At 34.7% G+C, this 21,815-nt stretch overlaps 1 protein-coding gene across 5 annotated transcripts in view; it reads left to right on the forward strand.

Annotated features, from left to right (window-relative positions):
• LOC111141988 (ankyrin repeat and sterile alpha motif domain containing 1B) overlaps nucleotides 1–21,815 on the forward strand; it is a 1,155,119-nt gene that overhangs the window by 125,743 nt on the left and 1,007,561 nt on the right. For all 5 annotated transcript variants that reach the window (XM_022494890.1, XM_022494891.1, XM_022494892.1 and 2 more), the window contains exon 2: nucleotides 13,930–14,010. In XM_022494890.1, the coding sequence (XP_022350598.1) occupies nucleotides 13,930–14,010 (81 nt within the window). The remainder of the gene's footprint in view (nucleotides 1–13,929; nucleotides 14,011–21,815) is intronic.

Here is a 21,815-nt window from a genome sequence, read left to right on the forward strand (position 1 = left end):
AGTATTTTGGCGAGAATTTTTGCATCTCAAGGATATTGGTCTGTAGTTCTCTTTTCTGATGGGATCCTTGTCTGGTTTTGGGATCAAGGTGATGCTGGCCTCATAAAATGAGTTTGGAAGTTTTCCTTCCATTTCTATTTTTTGGAACAGTTTCAGGAGAATAGGAATTAGTTCTTCTTTAAATGTTTGGTAGAATTCCCCTGGGAAGCCATCTGGCCCTGGGCTTTTGATTGTTTGGAGATTTTTGATGACTGTTTCAATCTCCTTACTGGTTATGGGTCTGTTCAGGCTTTCTATTTCTTCCTGGTTCAGTTGTGGTAGTTTATATGTCTCTAGGAATGCATCCATTTCTTCCAGATTGTCAAATTTGTTGGCATAGAGTTGCTCATAGTATGTTCGTATAATTGTCTGTATTTCTTTGGTGTTAGTTGTGATCTCTCCTCTTTCATTCATGATTTTATTTATTTGGGTCCTTTCTCTTTTCTTTTTGATAAGTCTGGCCAGGGGTTTATCAATCTTATTAATTCTTTCAAAGAACCAGCTCCTAGTTTTGTTGATTTGTTCTATTGTTTTTTTGGTTTCTATTTCATTGATTTCTGGGAGGAATATGTTTTATACTTTTAGCTCTAGTGACAAAGTTGAAAGTAGGTTGAAATAGATGCTCTAGTTTTCCTTCTTTTTTTTTTTTTTAAGGAGATGTAGCTTCTTTTCTTTCTTTCTTTTTTTTTTTTTTAAAGATTTTATTTATTTCTTGACATACAGAGTTCACAAGTAGGCAGAGAGGCAGACAGAGAAAGGGGAAGAAGCAGGCTCCCTGCTGGCCAGAGAGCCCGATGTGGGACTCGATCCCAGAACCCTGGGATCATGACCTGAGCTGAAGGCAGCCTCTTAACTGACGGAGCCACCCAGGCATTCCTAACTGGAAATTTTAAATCTACATGTATGGTCACACTATTTTAGAGACATTTGACCCACATGAGATGCTTCTAGTGATAATAGAAGCTCATGATAATAAAATTATATCATCACTGTGGAGATCAGAATTTAGAGTGCTCCAGATCATGTTTACGTCTGTCCAGTTCATCCAAAAATGGAATCAGTCTATTAAGATTCACACTGCAAAGAAAAGGGACTTTGTTTTGAATTGCTTGAAATTATCTGATGTGTCAGATGACCATTCCTATATATTTTGACCTTACCTGAAGCATTTGTTGCACATTCTCTGTGAGTCTGACTATCTGGAACCCTGGAGTGATTTCAAGTGTCAGGAGTCAACATGAGAATGAAGAAAAGCTGAAACAGTCTTGACTGCTAGGTGTTTACCCCAAAGATACAAATGTAGTGAGCCAGAGGGGCATCCGCACCCCAATGTTTATAGCAGCAGTGTCCATAATAGCCAAATAATGGAAAGAACCCAGATATCCATCGACACATGAATAGATTAAGAAGATGTGGTATATGCAATGGAATACTACTCCCAGCCATTAAAAAAATGAAATCTTGCCATTTGCAATGAAGTGGATGGAACTAGAGGGTATTATGCTAAGCAAAATAAGTCAGTTAGAGAATGACAATTATCCTATGATCTCACTCATATGTGGAATTTAAAAAAACAGGATCATAGAGGAAGGAAGGAAAAAATAAAACAAGACAAAATCAGAGAGGGAGACAAACCGTAAGAGACTCTTAGTCAGAAACAAACTGAAAGTTGCTGGGAGGGAGGAGGATGGGAGGATGGGGTAATTTGGTGATGGACATTAAGAAGGTCATGTGACGTAATGAACACTGAACATCATAAGACTGATGAATCACTGAACTCTACTTCTGAAACTAATAATATACTATATGTTAATTAATTGAGTGTAAATTTAAAAAGAACAGTTGAAACAGTCTTATGTTGCTCGGGGATATTTCCCATAAGTTGGTAGAGGGTGTAATGATCAATATGTGGAATAGGTGTGCCTAAATCTTATTTACTATACTTGTGAAAATTGGCCCAAGAAACTCAGGCTTACAGTTTATTTACGAGTAGTTTTCTCTAATATATGAAAGCTCAGGGAATAAAACATTCTGACTCATGAACGTCCTGGTTATTTGAAAGCTCTATAGAAAACCCACTTTGTTTATGTTTGTCCTAAAACATAGTAATTCAGTTTGTTGCAAATTGAATCTATGGTAATTGGGGATCTCCAGTTGGCTCAGAGCATTCATCCTGGGCAAGAATTCCCACAAACAGAATTTAAAATATTGATAAGTAAGTATAGGAGGCGGAATTGAGTGCATTTTATACTAACACCAAAGATCTATAAATTTCCCTTTTTGGGAATATGTAATAAGCATTTACAACTACTTAGAAACTTTTGAATTTTGTAAAACAGATTTATGTTAATATGGGTCTTCTTTTTGAATTTGAGATTATCATTGATAAACGAGGAGCACAGTGCAAAAAGTTGGAATGAAGTAGAATATTAGAATGAAGCTTAAGCTTTTATACAACAAGTTTTACTTTTTAAATTAAATTTTTCGTTGGAATCTTTGGGTCTGGCTTATCTGTAGTGTTTCGAATATGTGTGAATGTGCTGTGGATACACGGATATGTGCCTACAGGCTCTGTCAATAGGTGCAGTCAAATATATTTACATATATGCTAAAATTCTATGCTAAACCTCCTTGTTTAAAAAAAGATTACGTGTATCCACATCCATTCTATTTAGGAAGGCAGACATGCACTAGAGATTTCTATTCATGCTATTATAATTCTTGTTTCTTTCTGATAATGGGGAACTGAGAATGGAATGGGTAAATCAAATCTATGGACTCTGGATCTTATTTTAATTATAAATATCAGTATCTTCCCTTATTAACTGTTTATTTATTTTTAAAGATTTATTTGAGAGAGAGAGAGAGAGTGAACACGTGCATGTGAGTGAGTGTGAGGGGTAAGGGATGAGGGAGAGGGAGAGAGAAAATCTCAAGAAGACTACTTGCTGAGCACAGAGCTCTACATGGGGCTCAATCTCATGATCCTGAGACAATGACCTGAGCCGAAATTAAGAGATGGATGCTTAACCCACGGAGCCATCCATGTTCTTCTCCCTTATTAGCTATTTATAAGGTTTCATAACAACACGGAGGGCATTTTAGAAATAGTTTGAGTTAATTTACAATATTTTCTCATTTCTTTTCCATCCTTTGCTGAGGTATTCCTGAGCGACAGTGTTCTAGTTAAGTTTAACTGAATCCTGACTTTCCCCAAAAGACACCACTGCCCTTGGCAGTTCTTTCTAATGGAAATATCTCATCATCCATGCATCTCATCAATGGTAGAAACTTCATTCTTTTGCTCTTATCCTATCTTATGCATGCCTTCTCCCATATTTTTTATTTTAGACATATCTATTTTATTTCCTCCCTCTTCTCTTTCCACCACTTTATCTACATTAGTTCAGATTTCTTTGTTCTTTCCTTGACATATTAGCCTGACTCCCTGCCACCAAATTGTTCACTCTGTTCACCTTCCAACTGTCACAAGAACTCTCATTCTGAAACACTGATCTGATTATCTTTCTGATACTTAGTGTCTTTCTGATAACCCTCTTAATTCCAGGTTGCTTGCAGAATAAAGACTAAGTTTCTTGACATGTTATAAGGCTCTTCACAATCTGGAGTAAACCTGTGTTTTCTCCCCTTGTATTTTATTGCTTTTTGTTTTTCTTTGAAGGTGAATACGTAATAATCTTGACTCTTCAGATATTTCAGAGGTGATTGTTGTATTTTTGCATTCATTTTTCTATTTTAATGTAAATCTTATACAATGGAAATAATGTGTGGATATAAATGGCTTAATACATATACAACATTAGGATATTAACACAATATTCTGCAGTTTGCTTTTTTTCACTTAATATGTTGGGTTAACTCTCAAGTTCTATATGTAGAGACCAGACTTACTTAATTTGGTAGATGTTATTCCATGGTGTAGGTGAAACTTAATTTTTCCCTTTTTGACAGGCATTCACAGACTTTCTCTTTTATAGTATTAAAATGATATGGTAACTGGTTTTGTATCTGTGGTCTTCATATTAGTACTCTTATTTCATAGGCATCTTGAGTAATATGCAGAAAAAAATTGTGAAACAAGTAGCAATGAGAGGATCTGTGTCCCCCAATTATAAATAATACTAAAAAATATGATTCTGGTGCCAGAATAGAGAAATCAAGGAATATAAGAAAACCCCTAAAATAGATCAGTAATGCATATTAGAATTTAGTCTAAGATAAAGTTTGTATTTGAAAGATGTAAGAGAAGGAAAAATCATTCAATAAACAGTCCTGAAAAATGTTTTAATGACTATTGCATACCATTTGGTATCCCTTCCCTCAAATTTGCCTGTTATCTTGTAGTCCAGAGATCATGAGTTTTTTATCCATTCCAGAGAATAACTCTCCCATTGTGCTGTTCCAAGAAGAGAAGGGGATCTGTGAATCTAACGAATTTAGATTTTCAACTGATGTTGTTGCTTATTTCAGTATTCCATTTTTTATTTTTGAGTAGTGTTCCATTGTATGGATGTGTCACTATTTATCCATTCATCTATTAATGAACATTTGAGTTATTTCAGTTTTGGACTACTGTAAATAAAGCTTTATGAATATTTATGTATAAATCTTTGTGTGGACATATGCTGTCATTTGTCTTGACTATATACCTAGGGTAGAATTGCTGATTGTATAGTAGTTATATGTTTAAATTTTTAAGAAACTGCCAAATTATTATCCTGAAGTGGTTGGTACTATTTTATGTGCCTACCTGCAGTTTGTGAGAGTTGTAGTTGATTTAAATCCCTGTCAACATTGGTATGTGAAGTCTTTTTGATCATGGCCATTTTAATAGATATGACTAGTGTCTCATACTTTCAGTTTACATTTCTCTAAAGACAAATGATCTTGAGTTTCTTTTCATGTTTTTTACTTGCAATCTGTATATCTACTTCGTTGCAGTATTTGCTTCAAATCTTTTGCTCACTTTTTTTTTATTAGGTTGTTGATATTATTATTAGTGTATTTTAGGATTTCTTATCTGGATTAAAGAATATATGGGAAATGTGACTTGCAAATGTTTTCTCTCAGTTCATTTCCTTTTTATTCTCTTAATGGTGTCTTTGAAGAGCAGAAATTCTTAATTTTGGTGAAGTTTTAGTTTGTCTGATTTTCTTGTAGGGTATTTTGATGTCCTATCAAAAAATCTTTGCTTAACCTAAAGACACAAAATTTTCTCATAAAATTTCCTGTAGAAGTTCTGTGGTTTTAAGTTTTGCTTTTAAATATGATTCCCTTTAATTTTTTAAGTTAATTTATTTTGGCCTAAGGATATCCATTTGTTTCAGCACAATTTTTTGAATTCTTTAATGAATTGCGATTGTGCCTTTGTAAAAAATCAATCACATATATGTATAGGTCTAAATGTACTGTATTCCTCCATTCTGTTCCATTGATTTATCTTTAATATTGTACCATCTCTCTTGTTTACCATATAGTTTCATCATAGTCTTAAAAGCAGGTAGTGTAAGTCTCTAACTTTGTTCTTTTTCAAAGTTACTTTGGCTCATTGAGGTCCTTTCTGTTTCCACATGAGTTTCAAAATCAGTTAGTCTCTACAAAACAAGATTTCTGGGATTTTGATTAAATTACATTAATCTCAGGATCAGTTTTTAGAAAATGAACATCGTAACAGTATTGAGTCTTTTGATTTATGAACTTGATATTATCTCATCATTTGTTTAGATACTCTAATTTCTCTCCGTATACACGTTTACACTTCTTTCGTCAAATTTATCCCTAAGCATTTCATCTTTTTCATGCTATTGTAAATGGTATTTTTTATGTCGATAATATCATTTGCTTGACAAATATTTATTGAATATTTAATGAGAAAAAAGAAGTGGACTGGGAAACATTTGCTGTAACATTTCTTGCTTTGTACAGCACTCTTCTACCCTCTGGGAAATAATCCTTCCACGTAAATGGTCTTAGTAGAGGCTGCCAATCAAGGTAACCCACCTTCTTGGCCATAGGTTTGGACACACCATCCAAGCCAATCAGAATCCTTCTACAAGATTTTCAAGTACTTGGGCAAGTGAGTGGTAGAAGGAAGAAGATAGTTCCTCTCCAGGCAATGAACTATTAGGATCCCTATCCTGGACAGCTCATATGACTCCCAAATCTGTATCTCTGGCTCTAATCTTTCCTTTCTCCCCTAGAATCTTTTTTTTTTTTTCATTTTTAAAAAATTTAAATTCAATTAATTAGCATATAATATATTATTGATTTCAGAGGTAGAGGTCAGTGATTCTTCAGTTTTATATAATACCCAGTGCTCATGTAAATGGTATTTTAAAACAAAACTTTGATTTCTGATTGTTCTTTGCTGGCATGTAGAAATACAGTTGCTATTTATTTTTTGAGTTGTATCTTGCACCTCTGCTTAAACACACTTGATTTGGTTGGATGTTTTTTGGAGCAAAATTTCTTTTTGAAAATGTTTTGTCTTGAGTAATTTTATATTTATAGGAGTATTGCAAACATAGGTCAGAGAATTCCCTGTACTTTTCACACAATTTCCCTAATTAAACACAAATTTTAATTTTAGTGGGTTTTTTTTGTAGGTTTTTTTGGTAGGTTTTCCATATACATGGTTATGTTATTTTCAAATAAAGAGATTTTCTTCTTTCTTTACAATCTTGATGCTTTTTATTTCTTGTAATTGCTTTTCTACCCACTACTTTGGTCAGAATCTCTGGTATATTTCTTGAGGGTTTTAGGTCTGGGTATAGTGTGCTTGATGGTAGTACATGATATAATTAAGTTTCCTAAGCCTCTCCCCTTCTTCAGGGTTGTCTGGGATGGAATCTGTTGAGGATGGGAGTTCTCAGTGTGTTGAGGGATTGAGTTGGGTTAGGAACTACCCAACAGCAGAGGGGCTCTCTTTTTTTCTCACATTTAGGTCTTTCATCCATTCTGAGTCTATTTTTGTGTATAGTGTAAGAAAATGGTCTAGTTTCATTCTTTTGCATGTGGCTGTCCAATTTTCCCAACATCATTTGTTGAAGAGACTGTCTTTTTTCCATTGGATATTCTTTCCTGCTTTGTCTAAGATTAGTTGACAATAGAGTTGGGTGTCCATTTCTGGGTTCTCTATTCAGTACCATTGATCTGTACATCTGTTTTTGTGCCAGTACCATTCTGCCTTGATGATCACAGCTTTGTAATAGAGCTTAAAGTCAGGCATTGTGATGTCCCCAGCTTTGTTTTTTGTCTTTTTTTTTTTTTTTTTTTTTAATTTTCAGCATTCCTTTGGCTATTTGCGATCTTTTCTGGTTCCATACAAATTTTAGCATTATTTGTTCCAGCTCTGAGAAAAATGTCGATGGTATTTTGATAGGGATTGCACTGAATATATAGATTGCTCTGGGTAGCACAGACATTTTAACATTATTTCTTCTTCCAATCTATGAGCATGGAATGTTTTTCCATTTCATTGTGTCTTCTTCAATTTCTTTCATGAGTGTGCTACAGTTTTCTGAGTACAGATCCTTTATCTCCTTGGTTAGGTTTATTCCTAGGTATCTTATGGTTTTTGGTGTGATTGTAAATGGGATCGACTCCTTAATATCTTTTCTTCTCATTCTTAGTGTATAAAAATGCAACTGCTTGTTTCTGTGATCAGTGTTAGAGAAATTACTGGTTGTGCTCTATTCTAGAATTTTTATGGTTTCAGATCTCACATTTGGGCCCTTAATCTATTTTGAGTTTATTTTTGTATACAATGTAAGAAAGTGGTCCATTTTCACTCTATTGCATGTAGCTGTCCAGTTTTTCTAACACCAATTTGTTGAAGAGAATGTCTTTTTCTCATTGCATATTTTTCGCTTATCAAAGATTGACCCATAATTGTATTTTTAAAAATTAATTTATTTTAAAATTTAAAGATTTAAACTTAAGTCTTAAAGATTTAAATTTAAAGATTTTTATTGATTTAATATTTGACAGAGAGACGGCGAGAGAGGGAACACAAGGTGGGGAATGGGAGAGGGAGAAGCAGGCTTCCCGCCGAGCAGGGAGCCGATTTGTCATTGGATCTCAGGACTCCAGAATCATCACCTGAGCTGAAGGCAGACACTTAACCAACTGAGCCATCCAGGCGACTCAGTACCATAATGTTTTTTGATTATTACAGCTTTGTAATACAAGTTAAGTCTGTAATTTTGATTCTTCCAGGTTTTTCCTTTTTCAAATTTGCTTTGGCTGTCCAGGGTCTTTTGTGTTTCCATACAAATTTTAGTATTGTTTGTTCTACTTCTGTGAAAAATTTTGTTGGTATTTTGATTGACATGGATTACATTAAATGTCTAGGTTGCTTTGGGTACTTTAGACATTTTAACAATATTTATTCTTCCAGTCCATAAGCATGGAATGTCTTTCCATTTCTTTGTGCCATTTTCAATTTCTTTCAATAGTGTTGTATTATTTATAGAGGTGTTTCACCTCTTTGGTTAACTTTATTCTTATTATTTTTTGGTGTGGTTGTAAATGGGATTGTTATCTTAATTTCTCTCTCTGCTACTTCATTATTAGTGTACAGAAATGTAACAGATTTCTGTACATTGATTTTGTGTACTGTGACTTTATGAATTCATTTCAATTCTAGTAGTTTTTTGGTGGAATATTTCAGGTTTTCTACATATAGTATCATGTCATCTGTAAATATTGAATATTTTACTTCTTCCTTACCTGTTTGGGCACCTTTTATTTCTTTGTGTTGTCTGATTGCTGTGATTGGGATTTCTAGTGCTATGTTGAATAAGAGTGGTGAGAATGGACATCTTTGTCTTGTTCCTGACCATTGCAGCTAATCTCTCAGTTTTTCCCCTTTGAGTATGATGTTTGTTGTGGATTGGTCATATATGGCTTTTATGTGTTGAGGTATGTTCCCTCTGCTTTGTTAAGGGTTTTTATCATGAATAGATGTTGTAATTTGTGAGATGCTTTTTCTACATCTATTGAAAGGATCATATGGTTTTTTTCCTTTTTCTTATTGATGTGATGTATCATGTTGATTGATTTGTGAATACTGGACCACCCTTGCATCCTGGGAATAAATCCCATCTGATGGTGGTGAATAATGTTTTTACTGGATTATTAGATTCAGCTTGCAATATTTTGTTGAGAATTTTTGCATCAATGTTCATCAAAGTTACTGGCATATAATCCTCTTTTTTTGTAATGTCTTCATCTGATTTTGGTATCAGGGTAATAATGGCCCCGTAGAATGAATTTGGAAGCTTTCCTTCCTCCTAAGTTTTGGGATAGTTTGAGAAGAACAGGTATTAATTCTCCTTTCACTGTTCGGTAGAAATAGCCTGTGAAGCTGTCTGGTCCTGAACTTTGTTTGTTGGGAGTTTTGGATTACCAATTTAATTTTATTGTTGGTAATCAATCTGTTCAAAATTTCTATTTCTTCCTGCTTCAGTTTTGGTGAATTATATGTTTCCAGAAATTTACCCATTTTTTCTAGTTTGTCCAATTTTTTGGTATATCATTTTCCATAATATTCTCTTATAGTCTTTTGTACTTCCATGGTGTCTGTTATTTCTTTTCTTTCATTTGTGATTTTGTTTATTTGAGCTTTTTTTTTTTGATGAATCTCAAAAAAGGTTTATCAATTTTTTAATCTTTCCAAAGAACCATCTCCTGGTTTCTTTGATCTTTCCATTGCTTCTTTTAGTTTCTGTATCATACATTTCTGCTCTACTCCTTATTTCTTTCCTTCCTCTGGTTTTAGGTTTTGTTAGATCTTCTTTTTCTAGCTGCTTTAAGTATAAGGTTAGGTTGTTTATTTGAGAATTTTCTTGTTTTTTTGAGTTAAGCCTGTATTGCTATAAATTTCCCTCTTTGAGCCATTTTTCCTGCGTCCTAGAGATTTTGTATAATTGTGTTTTCATTTTCAGTTTTTCTCCATGTAGTATTTTTTTCTTGTTTGATTCATTCATTGTTTATTTATTTATTTATTTTTTTAAAAGATTTTATTTATTTATTTGACAGAGAGAGAGATCACAAGCAGGCAGAGAGGCAGGTAGAGAGAGAGAGGAGGAAGCAGGCTCCCTGCTGAGCAGAGAGCCCGATGCGGGGCTCGATCCCAGGACCCTGAGATCATGACCTGAGCCGAAGGCAGCGGCTTAACCCACTGAGCCACCCAGGCGCCCCTCATTCATTGTTTAATAGCATGTTATTAAATGTCCATATATTTGTTCTCTTTCCAGATTTTTTTTCTTGAGGTTGATTTTTAGTTTCCTAGTGTTGTCCTCAGAAAAGATGCATGGTGGGACACCTGGGTAGCTCAGTTGGTTGGGTGTCTGCTTTTGTCTCAAGCCATGATCCCAGGGTCCTGGGATCCAGTTCCACATTGGGATTCTTGCTCAGTGGGGAGCCTGCTTCTCCCTCTATCTGCTGCTCCCCCTGCTTGTTCTCTCTCTCTCTCTGAAAAATGGATAAATAAAATCATAAAAAAAAAAGAAGAAAAGATGCATGGTGAGACTTTGATCTTTTTGTATTTATTGTGACTTGTTTTGTAGCCTACTGTATATCTATTCTAGAAGGTGTTTCATGTGCACTTGAAAAGAATGTGTATTCTGCTATTTTAGAATTGAGTATTTTGTGTATATTTGTTAAATCCTTCTGGTCCAGTGTGTCATTCAAAGACATGATTTCCTTGTTAATATTCTGTTTGGATGATCTGTCCATGGGCATAAATGGAATGTTAATGTCCCCTACTGTTATTGTATTACTATCAATTAGTTCCTTTGTGTTGCTTATTAATTGTTTTATGTATTTGGTTGCTACCACATTGGGTGCATGAATACTTAAAATTTTTATACCTTCTTGTTGGATTGTCCCCTTTATGATTTTATGCTGTCTTTTTCTCTCATTCAGTCTTTGTTCTTTTTTTTTTTTTTAAAGAATTTATTTATCCATTTGAGAGAGGGGGAGGGAGGGAGCATGAGAGGGGAGAAGGTCAGAGGGAGAAGCAGGCTCCTAGTGGAGCTGGGAGCTTGATGTGGGACTTGATCCTGGGACTCTGGGATCATGACCTGAGCCAAAGGCAGTGACTTAACCAACTGAGCCACCCAGGTGCCCCAGTCTTTGTTTTAATGTCTGTTTTGCCAGATATAAGTATTGGTACCCCAACTTTTGGCATCCATTTGCATGATAAACATTTCTCTGTCCCATCACTTTCAATATGCATATCTTTAGGTTTAAAATGAGTCTCTTGTAAAGCAGCGAATAGATTGATCTTATTTTTTAATCCACTCTGTCACTATATGTCTTTGGAGCAGTTAGTCCATTTGCATTCAATGTAATTATTGATATATTTTATTGCCATTCTTTTTTTTTTTTTTTGTCTGAGAAACTCTCTATCTCTCCTTCTGTTCTGAATGATAGTCTTGCTAGATAAAGTATTCTTGACTGCAGATTTTTCCCTTTGAGCACTTTGAATATATTATGTTACTCCCTTCTGGCCTCAAAAATCTGATAGCCTTATGGGGTTTCCCTTGTATGTAACTGTCTTCTTTTCTCTTACTGCTTTTAAAAATTTTTCTTTATAACTGATTTTTGCCCTTTTAATTATTATGTGTCTTGGTGTGGACCCCTTTGGGTTGATTTTGTTGGGGAGTTCTGTGCCTCCTGGATCTGATTATCTGTTGCTTTGCCCAGATCAGGGAATTTTCCAGCTATTATTTCTTTAGATACACTTTCTGATTTCTTTCTCTTTCCTGGAATCCCTATAATGCAAATGTTATTAAGCTTATGGGGGTCCCTTAGTTCCGTAAGTCTACTCTCATTTTGCATAGCCCCCCCCCCACTCAGCTTGATTACTTTCCATTAATTTGTCTTTCAGGTTGCTAATTCATTCCTCTGCATCCTCTAGCCTGCTATTTATTCTACTGAGTGTATTTTCAATTTCAATTATTGTTTTCTCCATCTCTGATTGATTTGTTTTAGCTCTGTGTTGAAGGTCTCACTAATGTCCTTTACTCTTCTCAAGTCCAGTGATTATATTTATGATCATTACTTTAAATTTTCTTTTTCAGGATATTATATACATTTTGCTTATGTCTCTTGCTATGATTTTGTCTTTCTTCATTTTGGACATATTCCTTTTTCCTCCTCATTTAACCTAACTTTCTGTCTGTTTCTGTGTGTTAGGAAAATCAGATAGTCTATTGCTCTTGAAAATAGTAGGCAGGGCATGTACTTTTAATAAAGTGGCACCTGTCCTTCTCCACAGGGGATGTGTAACCATAGCAGAGCTATAGTGTGTGCAGGTGGGGGTTGCAGTTTTAACAATACCAGTATCCTCCATGGGAGGTCAGGAAACACATCGTTGGTAAGATTTGTACTGATCTTCTGGTGGAGGGAAACTGCTGTCCTTGGACTGAGGCAGGTGTAATTGGAGGGGACAGGATGTGGTGTAAGCATGTTAAACAGTGAGTGCCTGCACTCTGCTGGTTCCCACAGGTGACTGTGTGATTATTCTGGGGGAACATGGGAATGAAATGGCACCTGCCTCTTTCGTTCTTGGAAAAGTCCCTCAGGAATTCTGAGATTACTAATTAACTCCCCTTCCATGCACCCCATGGAACTGCTGCTTCTGTCTATCTCTGAGGACTGTTTGCTGTGCTGTTTCTTTAAGGGCAGAAACTCAGTTTCCTTTCACCCTTTGGGCTCTCCCAGAGCCCAGCTTCTGATTTTAAAGTTCTAGGCTTCAAGTCCTGTTGGTTGTAAGAACTCACAAAATGTGGTTCCTTTGATTTTCAAAGCTAGATGCTGAGGGGATTCTTTGTGTAGGCTTCCCAGTATGATGGTCTGTTTTTCATCCCTCTATGTGCCTATGGCTCCCTTCTTCTGGCAGCCAGACCCAGGGAGTTTTTTAGCTCCCCACTGCATCTCTGCCCTTCCTAATCTCTTCGATGTTGTCTCTCCTTGACATTTAGGTGTGGAGTTTGTTCTGCCAATCTTTGGATTGTTTTCTAGATTATTTGCACTGATGTGAGTGTTACCTAGTATCTGTGAGAGGAGGTGAATTTAGGGTCCTCTTCTACTATCTTCCCTGGAGATCTCTAGACCTTAGTTTTTATGAGTTTAATATTATCAAGAGTGCCAGATAAAATGATTTTTTGATCTAGTTTTTGAAAACTGGCTTTTAGTGCCTTATGTTTTCAAAAGCTAAAAATAGTTTCTGTGATAGTAGTGATCAAGGATAAAATAGACTATTTTGTGTAGTTATGTTGTCTTCAAAATATGTTGTAAAATGATATTTTCAAAACTATTATAATCTTCTTGTGGTTTACAACAGTCCAGATCTTCAATTATAGTTTCAAGTATGAAATACGGATTTTCTTGGTAGTATTTGAAGCACAAAAAGAGTTTGTATTCTTCCCATAATGCAGAAATATCTTTTAACTTATATAACTCTCTGACATCTCAGAAGGATTGTGTTAAAATGGAGGAGGTGTCATAAATCTTTATTCTTTGGTATAGAATATAGTAGCTGAGTGTTAATTTCTTCCAATATTTAAGTATTTATTTAAAGTAATAGGGAATTTTTGGTTTCAGGTTTTTAATACATGACAGTAATCCTACATTCACTAATAATTTCTGAAGGTGGTTATATTCCCTAATAATTTCCTTACCTCAAATAGATGAAGTTATTGTTCCAAGGAGAATGCATTAAAGATGGCACTCATTTTCTACATGACTAGAATTTTCTTATGCAACATGCTGCTGGCTTTGGGACTATGAGGCTTCTTTTTGTTTTTCAAAGCATGATTCTGCTTAACTGTTAACTCTGCGCTTGTGCTTTATTTGCAGCATTTGGCGAGGCCCCAATGTGAACTGCACAGACAGTTCGGGTTACACTGCTTTACACCATGCAGCCTTAAATGGACATAAGTAAGTGCTACCTATTTGGACTGGAAACCTGATGTATTTAGTTACATGTGATGAAGTTAATTATGTTGATGATAACTCTCTCATGCTTCCAGGAGTCTCCTGGGCCTAGGTGAATTTGGAGAGGCACTAGGTGGCAACACTAGCAATTTAAACTTGGTAGGAATGTTGCTGTGGATTGTTATGTGCAGAGTATAAGCCAAGAGAATTATTCTAAAATAGTCAAATAACATGCAAGGAGAATGAAAGAAGTGATAGGATGTGTTAGTTATGTGTAGCTTTCAGGGGGTAATGAGATAGAACCAATTAGTAATACCACCCTACCTTTTTTGGGTATTTTTATCTAACATGGGGAGTATTCACCAAAAGTAAAATCTTAATAGGTTCTTACTTTGAATATGAGCCACTTCAAAATCCTTCAAATTTAGGTAACATGGTTTTCCTTTGTCATTCAAGATAGTCTTTCTGGTTTTAAATTTCTTTAACCTATGGAATTATGTTTCAATAGTGTGATAGCCTACAGTATGGACAGTGAAAGAATGTGTAAACATAGCCATCGTTTCTTTTCTGGTGTTTTACCTGGGTTACCTCATGGTTTACTGACAAAATATGAGGAGTCTGAATGATTCAGATGTTCTGTCCTCCCCCATCAGAAGGAAAGGGACTCTTTTCATGTCTCCTTTTCCTTTCTGTTTTTCCTGTGCTCTAAAGATCCAAATTATTAGTCTTCCCAGACTTGGAACATTTCATTTTACTTTTACTTCAGTTTTTTAAAGATTTATTTATTTTAAGAAGAGAGAGAGTGAGTGTGTGTGTGCATGCACATGCCAAGGGAAGGAAGAGAATCTTCAAGCAGACTTCTCACTGAGCGCAGACCCTGACTTAGGGCTCAGTCCCATGACCCATGAGATCATGATCTGAGCCAAAACCAAAAGTTGGATGCTTAACTGACTGAGCCACCCACCCATGCACCCCCATTTTACTAGAGTTTTTTTTAGATGTGGTAATTACTGCCTTAAAAATGTTAGGCACACAAAAAAAGTGCTAGTTACCTTTTGTTTTCCCACCTAACTATTCCTTTATTTTGTGAATTGAGACACAAGATCAGGTCACACTTGATTACATTTTATGGCCTTAAAGTTCTCACAAAAGAAACGCCCTTTTTGCCATTTATCACTATGACATTTTTTATTTTTAAACTTACTGCATAAACTTAACATTATCATTCTGTTTGGATATGGAGATATATCTATAACTATCTACCCATATATAATTATACATATAATCATAAACATAATGTTTTATCATTTGGATTCTTAGTATTAGAATTCCCAAACAACATTTCTTCTTATCCACTCCCTATTCTATATTATATTATCTTATACATCTAACTTGGAATCTTTTATTTTGCTGGGTCTTTTTCAAAATATATTGCTGTACTTCTGTAGAGTGCAAAATGTGTACAGATACCATCTGAATATTTTAAAGGAATTACTATTTACTCTTCCTTGTCCCTGGGTTATCAGGAATGAAGGCAGATTAAATCAGCCCAATAAATACAATGCTGATGGCTTCTTTGGTCATCGTAATTGTGTATTAGGGGAATTCCAGTTGGGAAAATTGGAAAGATGTACTATCAGATCTAATGGACAGAAGATTGAGCCTGAGCTCAGAGCTTTACTACTCTCCTTGTTCTATCTTAGCTTGTCATTATAAGCACTTCTCAAAATAATGTCCCAAAATGGATTAGCATTCATATCCATCTGTGGTTTTCAGTGTTTAGTAAATGTTGTATACATGATGGCCTGTCAAATTCTAACTATTGAGATATGTTTCCCTATGCCCCACTGCATAATTCTTCATTTCTATTAGCATTATACAAAGTAAAGATAATTTAAGCAAGTTGATTAGCAATCATTAAGATCATAAAGAGAGGGGGATTTGACTAGATATCTTAGATATCTTTCAAGATCTCTTTAATTGCAGATATTCTCTGAGAATTATATATCTCTGCTTTGCTTTTATATGAAGATTCCATCTTTTTAACACTTTCTGGAAAGATTTTACCCAGTGTCATTCTGTAGGCATTGGAAAAAAGCAGGAGAATTCTAATCCCATCTTCCCATCTCTGCTAGTTATATATCTTGAGCCATTTAATTAACCCATCTAGGGCTCAGTTCAGTATAATGAATACATCGGCTGGATATTTTCCATTGTTCCTTTCAATTATAATATTTTATGATACACTGTTTTAGTATTTGTGGTTCCGTTATGTACTATGATGCTACAATTCTGAAATTTGAATTTTCATTTAGAGTGTAATATCTCTTTACTTTAGGGCCCCTGGGTGGCTCAGTCAGTTGAGCAACTGCCTTTGGTTCAGGTCATGATCCTGGAGTCCCAGGACCGAGTCCCATATTGGGCTCCCTACTCAGTAGGGAGTCTGCTTCTCTCCCTCTCTCCCCTCTCTTGTTCTCTCTCTCTCTCTCATATATATATATATACATATATGTGTATATATATATATATATAAAATCCATGGGTAATTTAAAGTAAGATAGTTTATTCAATCCTGCCCCCTCCCTTCCCTCATTTTATAGATGGAAAATAAGCCCATTCTGGATAAATGACATAGTGGTCACTTAGATATTAAGGTGGGGCTGTGTTTAGAGTTTAAGTGTTGTAGTTCTAAGTGCATGCTTTTACATTATTATTTTACATTATTATTCTACATTATCTTCCTTTTGTGGCTGTGTGCACATCAGTTTCCTAAACTCTTGCTGGCTTTTTTCTGTTCTATTATCTATTTCTGGGCTGCCTCTCATTATCAACTAGTGTGTTCTCACAGAATGTTAATTTTAATATTGGCTTAAGAAAAAATATTTGAAGGAAAAAAATGTCCATAGCGTATATCTCAGAGCCAGAGAAGAATTTTTTTTCTTTCCTTTGCTGTTGCTATTCTCACTTAGCAAGGTAATAAACAATTGATTATTTTGTATTATTCCCAAGCAACCCTTAGCAGTCAGCACAGAAACACATCATTTCCATGTTTGTTGCTATTGTTGTTGTAGTCATCAGCTATAGATTGTTTCCAAAAACATAATGATTTCTAGGCTAAAGTTCATGGAATCATAGAGCTAGCAGTAATATTACAGGGTTCTGTAGCTTCTTATTTTGTTCTGAACACAGGCTTTTCTCCTACCCTCAACATAAAATCTAAACCTTCATACTGCAAATTAAGCCTGTTTTATATCCTTTTATTTTGTATGTTTTATGGAGGCTCTTGTTTAGTTAGTCCACAAGTGGAGCAGCATTTTGTACCTGAAATATATTATTTCATAATGAACAATTCATCTCCACTTAGCCAAATCAGGACACAATAGAAAATGTACTTCTGTTAGTGATTTCCTGGGTCATTTGTAATTGCAGATTAGAAAATTATTACCATCAAATGATAGAAAAAACATGGTTAGTAGAACAAAATCCACTAACAATGATTATAAGTTATTTCAGTAGATAGGCAAGAAACCTATCTGTTTTTCTTTTTTATAATATGAAGGATTCATTTTTCTCTTTCATATATTTCTGCTACAAATTTGGCTGTCTTAATTCTCTTCTGAACAGACATTAGCCAGCCAGCTGGCCTGCCTTTCTGCCTTTCTTCTTCCCTTTCTCCCTCCTTCCCCCACTTTCTTCTTCCCTCTTTCCTTTTTTCTTTGCTCTCTCTATCCCTTCTTCTCTTCCTCTCTCCTTTCCTTTTCTCTTTTCTTTTTCTAATCTTTTCTTTTTAATAATAATCTTACTGTTCACTGTAAGTTTTTACTAAACATGTGTATTCAATGTCAGTTCTCTTCTCTTAGCAAATTGTTCCTTTTATTTTTTTCTTGTTAAGGTTCATCTCATTAAGCTATATTGGGCACACTGTGATTCTTGATGCTGTTTTGAGAACTCTCAGCACTAAATTGTTATCATTTATATCTTCAAAATATGTATATTCTTTGTTATGTGTGGGGTTTAAATATTTACTGTTCTTGCTTTTCATTCTTTAAACATTTAATGCTTGGATCCTAAACTTCATTATCTGAAATCCAAACTGTATCTCAAATTATATCTAGAAACCAGATAGTAATTTATGTGTACTTTTGATTTACTCTCTCTTAGGTTTTCTTTTCTTTTTTTTTTTTTTCTCGTAGGTTTTCTAATGAAAGAAGAGAACTTCCTCTAAAAATTTATGTGGTCTGATCCATAAAGTTTCTCTTTGGTAAACCTAGAAATAACTTTGATCTGATTGCTTCTTTCCTGGATAAGGGTATTAAATAGTTAAAATTTGCTCTAATTCACTCTCCCTGGCAATCTAGAAGAGTGAATTCAATATAAAAAGGAGCTCCAGTTACAAAATGGGGTGGATTGTCCTCGGGTTTTTTGACCATGTCAAACACATTTGCAACTCTATTACTGTTAAAGAGAAGTAAAATCTTCAAGAAAGTCTGAAATCAAAAGGGCCTTAATTAATGTGAGAATTTCATCAGTTTGTTAAATACTATGTCCATATGAAGATGATTTGCATTTATTTCCAAGTTCTTTGGACTAGTACCAAGGGAGGATGGAACAAAATAAATGTCTTTGGTTATGATTTAACTATAGGGAAATTTGCTCTTGAGGTAAAGAAACGTGAATGTTGAACTTCCCCAGTTAACTTAATTTTGCTCAGAACATATCCTGAAACTCCTTAAAAGATATTTCATATGGATTAGAAGTGTATTTATAGCTATCAGAAAATGAAAAAATTAAATATAGTAGCAAAAATCAGTACTTTAAGAATTCCTATTTTTATTTTTATTTTTCTTTATTTATTTTTTATTTATTTGACAGACAGAGATCACAAGCAGGCAGAGATGCAGGCAGAGAGAGGGGAGGGGGAAGCAGAGCTGAGCAGAGAGCCCGACGGACCCCGAGATCATGACCCGAGCTGAAGGCAGAGGTTCAACCCACTGAGCCACCCAGGCACCCCAAGAATTCCTATTTTTACTTGAACTTATATATTAGCCTTAAGCTGCAAAATGTTGCAGTGATTTAAATTGCATTATTATTAAATTTAATTTGATATTTTGTTTTACTCCTGGGAAATGGGATTGTTTTTTCTGTGAGTTCATTGACCACATTTATTTTAGGATTTTAGAGCAGTTCTTATTTATGAAATGCTATATGTAAGAAAGAATGCCACTTTATGATCAAAATATAGATGTTACTTCACTTGTTTGCCATTTTATGAGCATTGTTCATCAATATAACACAATATTTCATGCCTAGTAACTAAGCACAGTCAACATGTTCATTTGTTGATACTTCTGAAAGATACAAGGTACAACCTAAATAAAAATGAAAATCAATAGGATGCCTGAGTGGCTCAGTCAGTTAAGCGTCTATCTTCAGCTCAAGTCATGATCCTGGGGTCCTGGAATTGGATCTTTTATCAAGTGGAGAGTCTATTTTTCCCTCTCCACTTACCCCCTGCTCATGATCTCTCTCTCACTCTCTCTCTCTCTCTCTCAAACAAATAAATAAAATCATTATTAAAAAAAGAAAATAGTACTGATTTGGGTAGGATCCTAGTGTTAAATACCATTCTAGTTTAGATATTATTGATAGTACTTGAAATTTAATTTATTCTTAATGAATATGGAGAAAAAGGGCCTGTTTAATACATTATTACTTGTGATATACATTAATGCATCGCATAATGATATACATTAATGTTGTATAATGTGACGATTGATTAATATTTTATTTATGATTCAGTAAGACCAACAGGCACATTTTTTAAAAATAAGATTTTATTTATTTATCTGGCAGAGAGAGATCACAAGTAGGCAGAGAGAGGGGGGAAGCAGGCTCCCCACCGAGCAGAGAGCCCGATGTGGGACTCAATGCCAGCACCCTGAGATCATGACCTGAGCCAAAGGCAGATGGTTTAACCCACTGAGCCATCCAGGTGCCCCTAACAGGCATATTTTTTTTTATCAGAAATATAACTTTATATTTATTAAGTATGTTTTCACATTAGAAATCTGAGCCATGCCATTTCATTAGTTGATATCTGTGAATAGGATGAAAGGTACAACTTAAATAAAAATTTAAAAATAAGTTTAAATTTAAAAATGAACAAATTTGGGACACCCGAATGACTCAGTTGGTTAAGCATCTGACTCTTGATTTTGGCTCAGATCATGATCTTAGGGGGTCGTGGGATGGAGCCCTATGCTGGGCTCCCTCCCCACGGGGGAGTCTGCTTCTCTACTTCTCTACTTCTCTCTCTCCCTCTGCTTCTTCTCTCACTGGCTCTCTTTCTCTCAAATAAATAAATCTTAAACAAACAAACTAGTAAAAATGAGTTAAAAAAAAAAAAGTAAATATAGGGGTGCCTGGGTGGCTCATTTGGTAAAGCATCTGCCTTCAGCCTGGGTCATGATCCCAGGGTTCTGGGATTTAGCCCCGACTGAGTTGATTGAGTCAGGCTCCCTGTTTGGTGAGGAGTCTGCTTCTCCTTCTCTTTCTCCTTCTCCCCACTTCTCTCTTTATCTCTTCTTCTCTTTATCTCACTCCCTGTCTCAAATAAATAAATAAAGTATTTTTAAAAAGTAAATATAATAGTATCTGGTTAGGATTGTATTATTCACCAAAGGCAATTTCATAGGCATACAAATTATTCTTTTCAGATTTACCTATCAGGTGGTGGTAATATGATACAATACAAATGTCGGTATGCTAGTTTTTTCACTCTTTCATCAATCTTCCTGATAATTAAAGAATTAATGTATATCACATACATTATTAGAAAATGTCAACAAAAATTAAGCCAAAGGACAAATTAAATTCTGAATGGATTTCATGAAAGTAAAAGAAAATAGGATTGGTAACCCATTAAACTTTACTCATTACCCTTTGAGAGTAAATACTTTTAGAAGTTTCAGATTATTTTTTTAATTGGTTAGGCATTGAGGAATAAAGTTAAAAACTCTTCACATAAGTTATCTTTTTCTGATAAATGAATTTGGAGAAGGCTATTTTGTGAATAGTATAAATTCTACTTTTACATTTAGATAATAAACAGTGTCTTTTTTGGTATTATTTTACCTTTTATTTAAATGTTGAAATGTTTCATTAAAAAAAAACTGGGATTGTTAAACATTGTTGCAGCTTGCCTTGAGAATAGTGTTGGTTAGTATACAATTTTACGGTCATACCTGTTTTTTATTTGATTTACACCAACCCTTTTGAGACTGGCAGAAAGTTGTAGCCTCTGAATTCCATCTTAACAATATCTGAAAGACTGACAGAGGCTATTTGATTTGCCCAAGGTAACCAAATGGGTAAGTAGTAGAGTTGGAACTCTAAAGCAGATATTCTGATTTTTAACTGCTTTTTAAATTCATTGGTATTGAATCCTTCTTACCACATTGTAATTAATCTTCTCAGAATAGAAGACACTATATGGTAACTTTTGCTTGGCAGGGAGGTGAGGAGAAATGTATGAACTCAACAAACTTTAAGTGTCCTTCTGATTTTCAGATTTGTTTTTGCAAACTTTTGGAAACATTTTTTTAGATTTGTTTTTGCAAAATTTTGGAAGCATTTTTATTTTTAAAGGATTTTGTTTTTACTTGGGAAAAGAACTAATATTTTGTACAGTGCTTTAATATTCATTGAGTGGTTTCTCTTTTGTGATCTCATTTAAAGATTTTACCAGCCTTGAGCAGTAGGCCTTAACTTTTATGACAATATCCTCTACAGAAAAGAAAAAGAAAGAA

Source organism: Enhydra lutris, unplaced genomic scaffold (assembly GCF_002288905.1).
Source record: "Enhydra lutris kenyoni isolate GAN:26980312 unplaced genomic scaffold, ASM228890v2 scaffoldscaffold7, whole genome shotgun sequence".
Taxonomy (NCBI): Eukaryota; Metazoa; Chordata; class Mammalia; order Carnivora; family Mustelidae; genus Enhydra; species Enhydra lutris.